The sequence below is a fragment of the Malaclemys terrapin genome, chromosome 2 (genome assembly GCF_027887155.1).
Source record: "Malaclemys terrapin pileata isolate rMalTer1 chromosome 2, rMalTer1.hap1, whole genome shotgun sequence".
NCBI lineage: Eukaryota > Metazoa > Chordata > Testudines > Emydidae > Malaclemys > Malaclemys terrapin.
In genome coordinates, this window is record NC_071506.1 from 220,139,698 (window position 1) to 220,157,844 (window position 18,147).

An 18,147-nucleotide genomic window follows, 5' to 3' on the forward strand; every position below is an offset into this window, starting at 1 on the left:
GTTCCATTGTTCTATTTATCCAGTCCTGCCAATATCAGTCTATCATCTTGCAAGCAGCAAACCCCATTTGCAAGACAGACTGATATTGGGCCTAAATCAATGCCCACTGAAATCCCAGGAAGGACTCCCAGGTGCTTTTTATTGGTGACATTATGAATTACATTGCATGCTCTATATAGGTGTACCTATATAAGCTGTATTAAGAGCCAAATCCTGAAGTCTGTACTTAATTCTTACTCAGGCATGGCTGATAGTAGCCCCAGCATGCCCCCCTCCATGGCGGTGTAGAAGCTAGACTAACTAAAAGATCAGTATAGATCCTGCCCTGACTCACCCCAACTCCAGCCATGTTGCAAACCCATCTTTTGCAACCATGAAAGTAGAAACAGTAATTTGACCCACAACAAACTTGGCTCTAGTGAAACTCTATTTATGAGGAAGTGGAATGGAAATCCAGATTGTTTCAATGCATTGCAATGGTCAGGTTGCAATTCCAGTTATGGTTCCTTAGATCTTCCCAACACACGGGCAAACATCTAATCAGAGTAACAAATGCCGTACAGAATTCAGTAAAACTTTCCCAAGCTCTTCAGATATTCAGTCCTCCTGTGCGATTGTTCTTCCTTTTGAATTTGCATACATATGGCTAACTGCAGGGTTAAGATTGCTTCACTAAGCTAAGGTGAAACTTAAGCTGCTCTAAGAATCACAGTCAATGGAGCTCCTGAGATGAAAAATACTATTCAGAATGAGATGACTGTATGAGGATCTTATTTTGAATCGGATGGGTTTTATTGCGGTATTCAAGCATAGCTCAAGGCTGTACTTATGTGTTTGTCAAACAGAGAGAAAGGGGAGAGGGCACATCATGTCAAAAACCTTCAACCAACCAACACAACCAACAAATAAAAGATTGATTTATGAAACAGACCTTTTCAGCCGGGCCTCCAAACACTGTGTCTACAGAAGCACCCATTGGTGCATACAGAAACACACATTAACATCAACGCTCACTTTGTAGAAAAGCATTTGAGACAAAAAGGCAGGTTTTTCTTTCACTTGCGCCAGTTTTGCACCATTTGAGTCCCATGAAGCTACTCCTCTGATTCACTCCAGTATAAGTGATATCTGAATCAGGCCCGTGAAGATGAAGAATGGAATAATTAGAAGCATAGGCCCATTAATATACAAGTTTGAATATTTCTTATTTTGATGTATTGATGTTTTGTATTATGAATATAAGCCTTTATCCCCTAATGTTTTAAAGCAAATCAAGTGCTTGTAAAAGGTGCTCGACTGACAACAGTGGACAAGGAAATCCTCGCTTTGTCCACAGAACAGGCACAGCATGGGAAGTGGTACAGTCTTCCCTAACACCGCCTCCACACTGACACAGGGGGGTGACTTTCTAGAAGATAGTTCAGTTTTATGCTCAGCCAATTCTTGGCCTCTCTTCTTACACTGCTAATTGGGAGGGTGGTTTTTGTGATAAGGGGACACCTGTACAACGGGAACTACACTTTACATGAGATAAGGATGTACTTATTTTTCTCCTCAAATGCAAAAATCTCATGACTGGGCAAATCTGGAAAACATAGAACAGAGAACACAGTGGGACTGGTGGTGGGTTTGAGTTGAGAGACATGTGCTTGCAGCAACATATGTATTATAGTCTTGATCCTCCTAATTCACTGTGCCCATGCAGAGTGCTACTGGCCTCAGTGGGTGCAAGGCTCTCTGTACTAGTGCATCTGTTTGCAGGATTAGGATTTCAATTGAAAGTCATTACACTTTACTGTATTAGGTGCATACAAAAAGTTATCATCACTATCGAAAACTTGTGTAAGGGTGACAGAGAAGAAGATGAGACTCATGAAAAGATGACCTACTCAGGACTATGGTGTTTCCTGCAACTGGAAAGTCAGATGCTTAATTTGTTTGGAAACTCAGTCCAAAAGCCGAGTGCTATGATTTGGGCTCATGTCTTCAAAGAATAAGATTTAACTCACATCAAATATACACTTTGTACAGGTTATTAATGGATTAAAACATTATCTTAATTGCATTTAAAGCCCATATGGAAAATAAGCATGGTGAAAAGCTATTAGATATGCATTGAAAATTACAGCAGATCCATAGTTTAAAGCATTCAGAGATATAAACTTAAAGATACAACTTTCTAAAATAACTAGAACTGTATTTCTCATAAAATCCACAAGACAGCTATACAGTCAATAAGTCTCTATGGAGAAATCTGTAAACTAACAAGAGACCTTACTAATATATGGAGGGGTTGTAGTGTTACTTCAGGATTAAAGGTGAACTGCAAAGTAATGTCAAAAGTGAGGTATGTATAGACTTACATTTAGACTTCAAGGGCCTGACTCACAGCCCATTAAGTCAGTGGAAAGACTCCCACTGATATTAACGGGCATGGGATCAGGCCTTAATTGTTCCTTCTGATGAAGTTGTGGAAGGAATTTCCCCAGACTACAACCAGAAATCCTGTACAACCATTGTCTCTTCTAGTATTGATGCTATTCCAGACTTCTTGGGTCCTTTAGTGAACCCAGAAAGAGACTGATTTTCTTTTAAGGAAAATTAAGACTCCCAGCGTCTGGTAGTGCAATGGGTGCACCCATTTCTGTCTCATAGGATTTTACCAATGTGCTTTTCCTATTAAATGTAGAGAAGGATGAATGCCATTTTATATGAATATACTGGCCATGCCAGCTGTGAGTACTGTAAATACTAGAGTAGATCTGGTCTTGGAAGCATTTCCTCAAAAAAAAAAAAATAAAAAATAAAAAAGCAGCTTGGTTGATAGTTGCTGTGATGGCAGCAAAGCAAAATATTTTAAGAAATAAGGTAAGGCTGTTCTGATGAAGGCTGAATGGATAGTGCTCCAAATGTAAGTGACTTCCTATGGGTTGGGCACCTATGTAGAGGTTGCAGGACTGAGGAGAGTTATTGATTATTATTAATACATATTAATACTATTGCAGCAGTGCCGTAAGAGTCCAGTCTGGGTTGGGGCCCTATTTTGCTAGGTACTGTGCAAACACGTAAGGAAACACAATTCAGAGACTATGGGTAAAATTCTCATGTGGAGTAAATCTACCTAGATCCATTGAAGTCAGTAGAGCTACACCAGTTTACATTAGCTGAGGATATAGCCCTATGTTCAAAAGATACTGATATTGATTTACAGGGAAAAATACATAACACTACCTCAATTATACAGTGGAGCCATTTCACAGGGAAGTGTTTATTCTCCACAAAATGATTTGATTATGGCCCAAAGTCTGAAACATGTGCACTGCCTAACTACTCAGGTGGCGTGCTTGATCATCTGTTTGGGTTAAAGGGGCACTGTACCCCTCTCCTCTAATCTGTAACGTGGCCACTACTGTAGTCTCAGGGCTGCAGAGGCCTGCACTGGAGATACAGCTGCAGTCCCCAGGTGGAATTCTGGTTGGCTAAGGCAGAATTTCCCTTAGGGATTCCTTAAGAATGCACACTGGAGCCACCCTGGCAGGTTGGGGTCATGGCCCTGCCCTCATTCTGCCTTTCTTCAGGCGGATAGTATCAATGCAGAATGCTAGGAGAGAGGACAGCACACATTTCCTCAGCAACATTGTGGCTGCTCCTTCTAGATGGATCACAAGTTGAGGCAGTTTCTTGCACGTCTCCCCCTCATTCTTACACTCCTGCCCAAAAGTAGGCCAACATTTAGCCATTGGTTAGGGTCCTATTTGCATTTTAATGCTAACTGGGAAAAACACTTGCTCCAGGCTTATGATTTTCCTTTTTATTTTGTTGAACATGTTCTGATATTGCAAATGTAATTTGGGTTGGGAAGTTACTGAGAAAGGGATTTTGGCTGGCAGGATAATGTGTCTTAAATCATGCATGTTATGGGCCACATTTCCAGCATAACTATGAACAGGACTCTAATGTTCATATGCAAAAGTATGTATGGAAATAATAGTGTGTGTAACAATGCACCTGCAGTTTGCGCCCACAAAATTGGAGGTCAGTGTCTGGCCATGTGCATGTGTATGACTGTAATGGACAATTTTTAGTAGGCACCATGAACCAAAGATTTACTGAACTACTACTCATTTTCCACAGGCCATCAAATGGTAATGATTTTCAGTCATAACTGACTTGAGCCAAATCAAACGTGTGACCTACAGTAGAGATGAGACTTTTTCCTGAATCACTTTTGCTAATGCTGAAGCTGACCTATCACATGCTTCCACAGATATACTAACGACACAAGGGGTTGGTTTGCTGCATGTATCTATGTGAATTTTGGCTATAGTGAGTTTATTGCACAATTTCCTAAATACATTTTGACTCAGCTAGACCTATTGTATATTTGTGATGCCGAGTTGGTGGTTTTCATGTTTACTTTACCACTACCATAACCCTGAGAGGAGAAGAGATTATTACGCTTGCTTGTCTATCACTAGTAAACAGAGAAAACTTTTAAAAATATACAATACTTCAAAATTGCTGGAGAATGTGAATTAAAACCCACAAACCAAGACATATGAAGGGCTATATCCTCAAATGGTACAGCTCCTTATGGTGACTTACATCAGCCAAGGATCTGTCCCCAAGACTATCGTTTTTGCTAATAGCAGCTTATGATTTTGGAATAACCTACATAAGCAGCGTTGCCATTAATGAGGTCATTTCACACTTGTACTAATCAGACTTTTATACCACCACACACATCATGTATTTTGTTTACACCATACATTTCAGAGAAAAGCTGATTTTAAAAACTTCATAGTTACTTCCCATCCAACCTGTAAAGCCAGGTTGCCATTATACAATCTGTCACTTTTTAAAAACCATAAACTATTAACTTACTCCAGTCACTTTGTGTATGAGCGGACACTGATCACTCTGGATATAGCCTTTCCTCTGAGGGACTTTACAAAATTAAACCTCATAGTGCCCCTGCAAGATATGTATTTTCATACTTGTTCCACAGAGGGTATATTAATGTATAGAGGGGTTAAGGCCAAAATTTAAAATCTGAGTGCCTCAAGTCAGGCACTGAAATCAGTAGTTCATCATCTAAATATTTCATCTGATTTTCATATATGCTGAGCACTGTAACTTCCACTGTTGTAACATCATCTTTATCTTGTAATGCGACCCTGAAGTCCTAAAATTCCCCCTGCTGGGGGCTAAATAACATTGAGTTCTTGTTAATAAAGGACTCTCCCTGACCCTGTAGGATGCCTGGGATAAGAAGATCCCAGGAAGGTTAGATGCTAACATTAAAGAAAAACAAGAATTTTGCAGCATTAAGAAAAAAATTCGTGACCTGATACTTAAAGCAGACTTATGTGATGGGGAAGAAGATAAATGTTTATAACTATTACCTTGGGCTGAGGTCAGGGGGACCAATGGTGTTCAGTGTTGAAAGGTGCAGTTTTAGGTTTTTCTCTCTCTTTCTGGAGTAGTAGTGGAGTTCAGTTTCATGTCTGGTTCTTGCAGGGTTTGAACTGCAAACTCGGATAGGGGAGTGAAAGGGCACTGTTCCTGAGGCCAACTGTTTCAAGTTTATCCCTAGATAGCTTTTACTGCTTCCAGCCTTCTTCTCTTGGGATGAGGTTGTGCTCCTCGTGTGGATTGGAGAAAGAATGACATTCTCCTCTTCTTCTCCTTCATCCTCATCTTCCTCGTCTTCCACAATTGATGGGAGTCTCTTGTTTATGCTGCCATTTCCCTTGGGCTCTGTCTAAAATAGTGGATAATTCATATTAATATAAACTTCAAAGCCCAGCACTGCAGGGACAGTTGATTTGCTCTGATGTTCATACTTGAATAAAACCAAATCCATTAGAGCTTTTATTTTTCATTAGAACAAATGTTATTTTGGGACCCACCTGTTATTTATTTCTCTCTCTTCAGTCCCTCACATATAGATACACAAAAGCCCTCTAGTAACATAACCAATGAACTCACTGCAAATGTATTTTGTTACTGAGAAACATTGCCTGGCTTTAGTTCTTACAAGCCACCCAGAGTACGTATACTTTAATAGGTTTCTCTCTGTCTTTTGAGGAGTTAGTTCTTCTGAAGTTAATGCTGTGAGACTGTTGATGAATTAAGAATGGGTTTTAGGTAAGTAATGTATATACCCACAGTCTAGTATATGGCCAGTACAGTCAGTTATAAGGAGTGATACAGTTCACTTAGGACCTGAATGCATCCTGGTTCCTCCTCTTAGTCACACTAAGTGGGACCTTACACTCTGATCTTACTACCTTACAGCCAGACCCCTGAGCTCCAGCAGAGACCTATTAATGCACAACAGTGTAACAGGATTACCTTCTAAAGAGCTAACTCATCAAAAGATAGAGATGAATTTTTTAAAGAATACAGACTGTAGGATGGACTGTAGGTGCTTGTTATAGGAGGCAGAGGGGGCCTAATGGACTCCAAAGACCTGCCACTCTACTGCTGGGTGACCTTGGGCAAATCATGTCTCTGTGTCTCAGTTCCCCAATTGTAAAATAGGAATAATGTATGCCTTTGTAAATCACTTTGATATCTACTAATGAAAATGGCGATATAAGAGTTATGCATTATTAATTAATTTATTATTATTATTATTATTATTTATTGGAACCAAAATACATGTGCAGTGAGTTGCAGAGGTCTGCCCATCTGGAGCTTTTTCCGGGTCAGGGCCTTGCTTCACAAGTAATCCCATTTATTCCCATGCTACAACTTGTGGGGCAAGGTATTATCACTATGAATAGCAGAATCAGGTCCTATGTCATTCTTACAAACTCCACACATCTCAAATAAATAGGACAGCCAAATTCAACTAAGCCCAAAAGAAACCTTTTCTGAAAATAGTATTGGAGCATTTTCAGTGTGATTGAGAACAGGAAGTAGCAAAAATCTCACATAGGAGTCTGTTCTGAAGAGATTTCCAGCCCAGTTGTCCACAATCATATCAGTTTGGATAGTTTGGGTAAAGATACAAATTTTGGGTGAACAATCTTTTGAGATTTGCCCATCACTCCTTGTCCTCATATTTTGCAGCATGAGTTTAATTTTGCTATTCAACTTGCACTATCAGTTTACTGAGTAAACATTATACAATTATTATTGTTAATGCAGATACAATGAGCCAGACCTTTTCAATCTGACATGTCCAAAAAGTCAAGAATATAAAATGTAATAGCAAAGGCCTGTCTGTCAAGACGATAATAATGGCCTCCCTGAAAACTATTCTGCTATATAGAAGTCTGATGAACAAACTGTACAGAACTCTGATATGAGAAAGAACTTTATGTAAATTTAACTTTCCACATCTATCATTTGGGCTGAGTAAACATTCCCGGCTCATCTTTAAAACAAATATGCATTAATGGAACATCCAAATCCAGCATCTGGATGCTAAGATGCCTAATCATTTAGGCATAGAAAATGGACATTTATGAGGTACACCCAACAGCAGTTTTAGCATTCAAATGCAGGATCCTATTTAAGGGCCTGATTCAAAACCCACTGACATCAGTGGGAGTCTTTCCATTGGCTTAAGAGGACTTTGGATCAGGCCCTAGGCACTTATGTTTCAAAGTTAAGCTCATCATATTTAAAATCAGACAATCATACCTGGGATAGTGTAGACTTGTTTGATAATCTTGATATTACCTGAGGAGGGAAAAAATGTAGTAGTAGCAGAAAATAAGTGAATCTGCACAGATTTGGCTTCCAAAGGCAATTTTATATGATGGAACAGCAAGGAAATCTCATAATGAAACAAATGTATATTCCACAAATTAAATTCAAAATGCCACTGATGATAATAATAATAATAATAATAATAATGGAGATATCCCATCTCCTAGAACTGGAAGGGACCTTGAAAGGTCATCGAGTCCAGCCCCCTGCCTTCACTAGCAGGACCAAGTACTGATTTTGCCCCAGATCCCCAAGTGGCCCCCTCAAGGATTGAACTCACAACCCTGGGTTTAGCAGGCCAATGCTCAAACCACTGAGCTATCCCTCCCCCCGCTGACATCAGTATGAAACGTCTTTGAAACAGACTCTGTCAGGATCAAGTTGTTGACCAGAAAATGTACCTTCCATTTTAAAGAAATAGGGAATTCCTGTAAGATTAACATTTTATTCCAAAGTAAAACAAGACTCGGGACATGACCCTGCACTGGACATACATGGATGGATCTCTGCACAGGGAGGCCCAATGATTTTGATAGGGCTCCATGTAGGCACAGAGTTCGTTGTAGGATCGGTCCTTAAATAATGTAGGAATCTAGAACAGTGACAGGTATGACAACAATTTTTAAAAATAGATCCCTAAAGTTAGGCTCCAAACTCCCACAAAGTCAAACTACCATCTGTGCCTTTGAAAATCTCCTCTTTAGGCTCCAAAATAAGTGTCCTGATTTTCAAAAGTGCTGACTACCCAGCATCTCCCTTTGAAATCAGAGGGATCTGTGGGATGCTGAGCACTTCTGAAAATTATACTATTTACATAGTTGTCTACATGCAAACTCTAGGTAACATTTTCAAAGCTTAAGGGCCAGATGTACAAAGGTATTTACGGGTCTAAAAATGCAGATAGGCGGCTAGTAAGATTTACCAAAGTGCCTAAGCGAGGTAGGCACCTAAGTCCCATTTACTTTTAATCTTTGTAAATCTAGCCCTCAAGCCCAGATCCTCAAAATTATTTGACTTCAATGGGATTTAAGCACCTGAATAACGTAGAGGATTTGGGCCAATTCAAAAGTAACTTAGGCACTTAGGAGCATAAGTCACATTGAAAGTGAAGGGATCTTCAGAGCATAAATAACTTAAGTGCTTTTGAATATTTTACTTCAGCAGATTAATTTTAGTAACCCATTTTTGAAAATCTTGGTTGTTTTGTCATTAGATCAGAGCTCTTGCAATTTATAAGGCTATTAGGCAAATAGTTCTGTAATTACTCATAAAAATGAAGTCATTATTATTGCCACACAAATGTGTGCTTCTCCAATGTTTAATTTTGTCTAAGCAGTAAACCTATTCCACATCTGCCTAGCCATCAGCGTGTGGAGTAATCAGACATGTTGCTTACATAAACTTAGCAATAATTCTCAATACACTGAAAAGCAGAACAACCAGAATCATTACATTGTGTAAATAAAGCAAAAATATGGCCCTGCTCCTCCTGTGTCAGTGAGAGAAAATGTCAGGCAGCCCTAACTGGAGCCCTGATATGGTCAGATGTCAAGCCCTTTTGGCTCTGATTGTAATCAATGTCAGCGGAAGGAACTCAGCACTTGGGCCCTAGATAGTTTGGAGCAATGGAAGCATTCAGTGTGCTAAATGCTATAGTTTAAAAAAGATCAGTTTAATGTGACACTAAAGGCCTGACTTGCATGCACACCTGCACCCAGACACACCTGGTATTAATTAGATTCATATAGGGGTGTATAGTGCCTAGCAATTTGGGGCCTCTAAACACTACTGCAGTATAAGTGTTAAATATATGTTGATATAATATTAATTGATATCTACAAAACCAGCCACATGAATTAGCAGTTTAACAAACAGAAATATGAAAATATTAATTTGCCTGCCAGAATCTTGCTTGGGTTTTACCAAGACAGGACTTGTGTGTGGGTGCACATTGTTAAATGTGGGCAAAGATCTTCTCCTCTTTTGAACTTTCTTCCCCCAGTATAAAGGAGAGTTATATGTGCAGCCTTGACAATAAGAAAATACAAACTGCTGCATGGAATGGCTTTAGCTTTTATGTATGCTTTCCCAAAGCCCTGCTGGAATTGCCTGCATTCAGCTGGGCTGCAGGGGCTGAACAGCATTTCCCCTGCAGGGAATCCACCTGACTGCCAGGGATTAATGCTGTGCCAGCAATGAGTGCATTGAACCTTTCTTCTCCACCACTCTCACTGTATCCTGCTGGTAACCCAGCTACTGTGGATTTGCCTGAGGGAGGAGGAGGAGGAGAGAGCAACCAGCTGCTTCAGAGCATTGCTAGTAGGGATGGGAAATAATGGGGGGGAGAGGGGAGTCAGAAGATGTATGGAGGTACAGGCTGGTGAAAGGTAGCTCAAGGGAGGGACAGAGGTTCCAGGGGAAGCAGATTGTTGGTGACAGGTTCCCTCTTGAGAATGTCCCCCATCCTCTCCTCCCATTGGTTTCCCTTATTCTGTCCATACAGCCTGTTCTCTCTTTTGTCCCTGGCCCCATGGTTGGGCAGTTTCAGTTTGAATCAACACATTTGGATAAGTTATGTGTGCAGGAACAAGCTAATCCATTTCATTAAGGCATGCCAAAGTAAAGAACATTATAATTGCATATCTCTGGTATTCTAATACTTCATTAATAGCTGACAAAGATAAATATTGTGTCCACTTTACATAAAGGTGGGGTCTGAGCTCATTTGCTTTGATAGAAATGATGCTCGATGGTAAACATTTTTGAGACCCACACACTTAATAGATTGACCTGCAAGTGGGCAGAGTTTTCTGAAAAAGAGGCATTCTAAGTCTCTTCTGACTCTCCTCTCCAAAAATATAATTCTCAGAGAGAAAAAGAATACTAATGTACAAGGGCATGAACTAAGAGCAGGAAATTTAAAAACTGCAGTAACCACATAACCAGGGTTTCATCTTCCTGCATCTGACTGCATAAATTTACTATCAGTGGAATTATCACAGGACCTGAGGAACTGTCCTAATTTCCAATCTACTAAAGCATTTTTTTGCTTTAGGACAATACACAGATTTCCTTAAAGTGTTGTGTGGCTTCCATGAAAAGAAAGAGGACACACAATTGTACATACTGTATGCTGTGTTTAAAAAAGAAGTAAGGTTAAGGTTATAAATACATTTTGAAAACAAAGTTGAAGAGGTATTTCCCAAATAGACATATTAGGAAAATGTCACTAATGTTAATGTGAGTCATACTAAAGATGCTCAGAGGATCTGATTCAGATTTAAAATACAGCACATGTATCCTTTTGTATCTTGTAAAACTTTGTACACAACACAGTAACTGATTTCACAAGGTACAGTGGTAATAGATTAAGTATCAAGATCAGAATCAAGCCCATAGTCTCTATTTGATGTTTCCCTAGGACTGTTTAGAATTTTGGAATTTGGTACAGACGGTGCAACAGTTGTATTCTCTTCTATTAATGTTCATCGTAATTAAGGTTAAGATTTTGTCACAGTTATTCTTAGTAAAAGTCACAAACTGGTCATGGTCAATAAGCAATAATTCACAGAAGCCCAAGTCCTGCTACCCGGGGGGTGGTGGGGAGTGGAGGGCTGACAGTTCGAGCCCCTCTGCCCAGGGGGGCAGGGTGACTGACTTGCTGTCCGGGGTTGAGAGCCCAAGCCCCACAACCCAGGGCTTACCCCACCGCCCAGGGCTGGCAGCCCAAGCTCCCCCCGCCGGGACTGAAGTCACCAAAAATCACAGAATCTGTGACCTCCATGATGAACTCCTATCCTTAATTATAAGGCCAAGAATGGTACTTACACATCAGAAAAAGCTGATTATTCAATGCAGGAAGTCAATCCAGATCTTTTAATCATCTGGAGGTGATTTTTTTCTGGACTGAGGTTATAAAACGGTAACCCCCAGTGGTATAGATATCTGGTAGATCATCTATGGGGATTTTCAGGGTAAGCCAGTGAAAATGTAAATAATATATATACAATCTGTTCAAGAGGGATTGTAAATCATATTTTGGAAAAAATGAATTTAGAGGTACAGCCAATATCCAAATTTTAGGGATAATTAGATAAACACTAGAGTATATAGATTTGCTGGGCTTGAAAGGGTAGGGTTTTGATGGATCGTGTTGTCTTGTTCTGGCTTAGAAGGTTCAATATTCTTCATAGCAGGGCTTGAGTCTGAGCTTTAGGAACAAAGCATGCGTCTAGATTTACTGAGTTCTTTGTAAGTCTGGGTTCCTAGAATATGTTAATAATATTTTGCATTTTAGGGAACAAAAGGCTAAAACACTATGTCAGAAAAGGATTTGGAAGCACAAACTGGAATATTAATATGCTTAGTTAGTATTAAGAAGTACACAAAACTGTTTAAAGATGTTGCCAATATGTAAAAATATAGATCAAATGCCATATGCTCAGTTCATAGGGATTTTACTGACTGTTAATGGAAAATATATGAGCACATAACAAGGGATTACCATATCACTGGAAAGCTTAATGCCTCACACATGTTCATCCCCTCAGTTTTCCTTAATCAGGAAGTTCCTCAATGAAATATAATAAATCCCTTAAATCACAGCCCATTGACAGAAATATATGCTACAGGAGGTCTTAGGTTAGCTATAATTGTTACTGTAACTACACTCCATAATTTAAAAGCATATTTTCATGGGCATTTGGAAATGTCTCCTGTCCCAATATCTTCTGCATTTTAATTTTTTGGTTTATCAGCTCTCTCTCTCTCTCTCACTCTTGCAGCCTCCTCCCTCTTACCTTTTTTACACTGCCTCTGGCTGAATGGAGAATAAATAAATTCCCTAGAAACTGATGTCTTCAGCACTCTGGGTTTGTACAGTATGCTGTGTAAGCACCAAGAGCTGAGTGTATAATCTGTATTGAGTACCTTATTCTGGAGTTTAGTTTCTGATTGTGAATTGTCCACAAGCAACATATAACTTTCTCCCATTAATTCATTATTATATTCAAAATTATTCCTGGAATAGTTTTGACAAATAATCATGATTCTATTGATTTTGTGTGAGTATTTAAAATGTGAGTTATGTTGGTTAGTTTTTATTGGCCATGTAGGTCACAGAGTTTCTTTTCTCTGACTGGATGCACATAATGTTTAGATTTAGATTTCTGGTGCCAACACTCACGTTTACAAGTTTGAAATTCACTTTCCATAAATATTCTATAAAGTGAACACTCAGAAAAGAGAGGCTAAATTCAATGAATAAATTAGTAGTAGTGAAATATTCACTCACCTTCCATCTAGACTGTGATTGGTTGTACTCCTTAACACAGAACTTATAGTAATTCTGCTTAAAAGGTAGAAATAGAGGAACCATAATAATGGCAAAAAAAAAAAAGCGCTGGTATAATTTTTTAATTCTGTTTCTGTGTGCACTCTTCTCTTTCATTAAAAACAAAACAATCCCCCACCACCACTATTCCTGAGGATTTTGTGCCACTTTGAAATCATGAATTAAGAAAGACACCTTTTATTTAGGTAGTAAATCCTACACCAGTGAAAAGAACACCATCAAAAGAAAGGAGGTAGTCAATGAGGACAAAATGAGATAGGAGAAGCAATTGTTAAAAGAGATGGCAAGAGACCTTTGCACCTACAGCGTGCTATTCTAGAAGATAATACTTTTGAGACAGCTTCCAGGTTATTACAGACAAAAGATATATCAGAAAGAACACTAGATATCTTTCCTATTTGGTTACAGTAATTGTGGAGGGGACATTTTGATGAGGATTTACTGTATGTTTGTAAACATTACAGCTAACACTGAAAGCCTTAAGAACAATAACACTCCAAAGCCCTGGTCCTTGCAAACACTTATGAATGTTCTTAATTTTCCTGAGGTGAGTACAGTGAAGTATGTGCATAAGTATTTGCCAGACAGGGGCCCTGGGTAGAAGGAAATCTGATTAGAAATGTTCAGTGCCTATATGAGCAACCTTGGGAAAGAGAGGAATTTAAGGGTGAGATCACCAGGCCTGCTCCAGCTTCTTTATGCCATGGAAAAAGGTCCCTAAAAGCCTCATGTCTACCTGGGGCAGAATTCCCCTGGAGTAGGAACTATGGAAGTCAGCTGCAATATGGTTGTTCGAGGACCCGGTCACAAGCCCTGCTATAGGGGGCAGGTAAAGGATAGGACTGTGTGCGTGCATGTGTGTCAGGGGCAGGGCTGCAGTGACTCCAGGAAGTGATGCAGCCCATAGGGCATCCCAGTTAGGCTACCATAGTTCAGACAGACTCTCAGGGCTGTCTAAGTTAAGCTGGAGGTGTCTCCAGGCCCCAAAGCAGCCCAGGGTCAGGAGGGTGCAGAGATGACAAAGCTGCTGTAGTGGGTGTGGAGTTTCTATGTAATAATCTAGGAATGCTGCTATGTAATTTATGAATACTGCAGGCAACCTGTCAATGAGGCAAAGTTACTGTCTAACTACATGGGTTTATTAGACTTTCCTATACAGGGCCGCCCGTGGGGGGTGGGTGGGTGGGTGGGGGGAGAATGGGGCAATTTGCCCCAGGCCCCACAGGGCCCCCACGAGAATATAGTATTCTATAGTATTGCAACTTTTTTTTATGGAAGGGGCCCCCGAAATTGCTTTGCCCCGGGCCCCCTGAATCCTCTGGGCAACCCTGTTCCTATATGAATATATGATCTAGCTTAATAAGGAGCTTTTGCAGGAAAGCATCACAATGGATATTGGTAAACAATGCCCCAACAAACATTTGGGGGGCAATTGTAGGATAGTGGCCTACTTCTAAGCTCCAGCCTTAAGTTACACAGCTGTTTTGCCATTGCTGGGAACCTAGGGAATCAAAGGGACACAAAACAGATAAAAGGGCTCTCTGGAGAGACAGGTGGGGGGATTGTTGTCAGTGAGCTCTGACAGAGACAGATCCTGCAAAAATGTCTGAGGAAGTTTGGGCCCTCCCTGACTTCCAAAGATTGGGTAGCCTTAGGAAGAGGCAGTATGTATATAGTCCATTTTCTTGTTTTAAGATTATTTTTCCTGAAATGCTTTTGTTCTAAATAAATAATACTTTTCTTTGAAAAGACTATTTGGTCACTGCTCTGGAGAGCACAGAACTGCAGGTACTGGACACACATCAGGCCTGCTGAGGAACCATAGTTATCAACTGGGGATGGGAGCCCAAGGTCTGGTCTGAGAGTGGGAGAATTATGTGACTCCACACAAGACTGGTGACTGCCTAAGACCTGAGAGGGAAGTACACTTGATAAGACTGTAGCACTGGCCTGGCCTGACATGAGTAATTAACACATGGAGGGAGGCCTCATTTTCTGGAAGATAGAATTAGGAACATAAATGAATCATCAGGTTGAAAACAGAATGTTTGTGCCAAATAAGATAAGTAAATAGGTGAGTGGGCTAAGAAGACGGAATGTCTGAGCCAACTAAGATAAGAGGGAACTATTTGTTATGAACTAGATAACAAGGAACAAAATAAGTTAGGAATGTAGAGATGAGGTAAAGAGGAAATCAAACCGTGGACAGCGTATGTTGCACAGGGATTGGTTCCTGCAAAATAACAGCCAATCCAAAAACATATGATGCAATGTATAGGAGTAAATGCAATGAGCTGTGTAATGTATATAAAGGGAAAAGGTTTCTGTGTAACTTTGAAGTTGTGATGTACCCTGCATCCATCCCTGCTGCCTTTGAGTCTGATCAACTCAGAGGAGCACTGCTGTATGCCAAATAAAGATACCTGAGTGATGAAGGCTGGAGTCGAACTGAGTTCTTGGGAAGCCAAGTGGAAAGAGATCTTGGAGGGAATCCCAACAAAGACCAGAAGGGGTCAGAGATACCATTAGCTTGCTAACTATGACAGCCACCATAGCCCCTTTTCTCTGGCAGTAGAAGTTCTGTGTTATGCCTCATAGCAGTACAATACATAATTTCACTCTAAGTGGGCCAAATACAAGGCTAACTGAGTGAAATTTAATGGCCTGGTCTGGGTCCCACACCATTAACTGTTTGATCCCTGTAGGCTTGTATGATTCCATTGCCCCCAGATTATGTCTGAACCTACATACACCTGAATTCATATCTGCTGTGGGACTTCTGCTGACTCAACAGAATGCCACTCACCTTCTTCTTCTTTACTATCAACTGGCGGAGGTGCCTGTTAATTTTGCCTGAAACAAAATGGAATGCAGGGGGAAGAGTTTGGGAACAGATGCTAAGCTTATCTTGCCTATCACTGTATGTGATCATAATAAAGACACTGATATGAACAGCTTAGAAAAGATGGAAAGCAACGGCAAGAGAAATGTGATTCAAACAGGAGCCATTACACTACTATTAGTGCTGGCATTGCCCCAGATTAGTTATTTCATACATAAAGCTTCTTCAGACGGCTTCCAAAGCCAAAAAAAAAAAAAAAAATCAGGGAATGATCCAGCAATAGGTCTTGAGCATGTTTAATGGACTGTACCATCTGTGCAAGAAGCAGTTTTGTTAATAACCAAATTCACCATGTGGCACTGGACTATCAAACATGAATGCCAAAGCAAACATAACAAAAACAATAAATTCAGAAAGGGAAAGCAGAACAGAAAATGGTTAGTTGAAAATAATAATCCCTAATTCATATCAAGTGTCTCACAGTCCCTTTCAGACTATACGAACCATACAGAGATTACGTGACTCACAAATAATAAAATTCAGCCATTCTATGCCAGCATCCTATAGCTATTCTAGAAGTGCTAGCTTTCAGGAGGGATATTATATAAACCAAATTTCACCCTGAGTTATTAGAGTTTGCATATCTAAATTCATTCTGAAGTTTAAATTGACCAAATTCACTCCCCTTCTCCCCTCCCCAGCACTCAATTTGGAATTTGGTAAAAAAAAAAACCCAAACCTCTCAGATTAGTACCACTATATTTTGCAAAAGATATATTTAATTACCACCATTGGAGGTTTTTAAGTACAGGTTAGAGACAGTCCAAGTATATTTAATCCTTCCTCAACATGGGGGGCATGGACTAGATAACCATTCTTAGGTCCTTTCCAGCCCTGCATTTCTGTGATTCTATAAGAAGAGATTATCATTGTTTCATATCACAACCTACATGCAGTACCTGCAGCAGCACAGTTCCCCCTAATATCATGTGGGATATTAGTTCAGTACTTACTTGGAAGGAAGAATGCCACAAACTGAGCATCCATCCATTTCTTACATCTGGCTTTGCTTGGAGGTCTCCCATCACAGTCTTGCCCAGCCCTACTTATCTGATGAGACCACAGTACAGTCATAAATTAAAATATCACTGTGTAACTATTTGTAAAACACAGGCCTGCTACTATTATTAAATTAACTAACTTGTGGCTATATAGGTCACTGCTCCAGACAACAGTTTAGCTGAAAGCTTGTCCCTCCCTAAAATATCAAATTATACACTGCATGAGCTAGAGATGGGATTCTGATAATGCCAGCAACAGGGTTTGCCACCTTTTCCTCACATAAGGTTCACGGTCCTTCACACCAAATATTGTACTTGCCCAGGATGGGTCTGGTAGTCTTGGTCACTCTTCTAAACTGACCCTGGGACAATTTAACATACAAGAAGAAGAAGAGAAGCCTCTTTCTCATATAAGACTTCTCTGACTCCCAAACACTAGTCACAGACATCTAAGTTTGATTTTGATCAGCAACCAACAACATAGGGAGCAGTAGAGCTAGCTACCCCATATGCCCTGCCCCATCAATGTGCTACAATCCTAAGCATGAGAGAGTCTCTCTAGATGCAAGGTGGCATTTTAGTCTCTTTTCTGGGCAGGAAATGTTCGAACCATCAGCTAAAACATAAATAAACAAACTAGAGAACGCCTTACATGAGACTACAAAGTTGCTTCTTTGATACATGCCTCACAGGTTGCAGGTGACCAGAGAGCAGTAAGAAAGCCTATTTCTACGTAGCTGGTGTCTTGTCTCTCTCTTTTCCTCCCTCCCACCAAAAAAATCTGACAGACATGTTGATTAGCCAGCTAACAATTTTCCACCGAAAAACACATCTGTATAGGTGATGTTTTTGCTCTATTTATAGGGCATGCTGCATGCCAGTTGTTAACATACGGCTTTTTGGGAGGGTATACAGTAAAGAAAGAGGGAGGGAGAGTTCAAAGCATAGTTTTAAAAAAATAAACTTATTTTCCTTTCCATTAGTTTTTTCCCTTCTTTTCTCCCCACTCTGATCTCCACTTCATCCTATGTCTGAGCTATTAGTCAGTGCAGTCTTTTTTGTAATTCCTTGTGGTACCCAATACATAACCCACACATTTCAGGTAACAACTGATAATTTATAAGGATTCTGGTGGCACTCTGGTACGTTGATTGCTGAGTCTATTT

General features: G+C 40.0%; 1 protein-coding gene across 1 annotated transcript in view; it reads right to left on the reverse strand.

Moving 5' to 3' along the window:
- The window catches only part of KCNH8 (potassium voltage-gated channel subfamily H member 8), a 355,081-nt gene that overhangs the window by 16,464 nt on the left and 320,470 nt on the right, over positions 1-18,147 (reverse strand). The window contains exons 12-13 of the mRNA XM_054020303.1: positions 7,657-7,695; positions 5,406-5,764 (exon numbers count right to left, since the gene is read on the reverse strand). Of these exons, the coding sequence (XP_053876278.1) occupies positions 5,406-5,764; positions 7,657-7,695 (398 nt within the window). The remainder of the gene's footprint in view (positions 1-5,405; positions 5,765-7,656; positions 7,696-18,147) is intronic.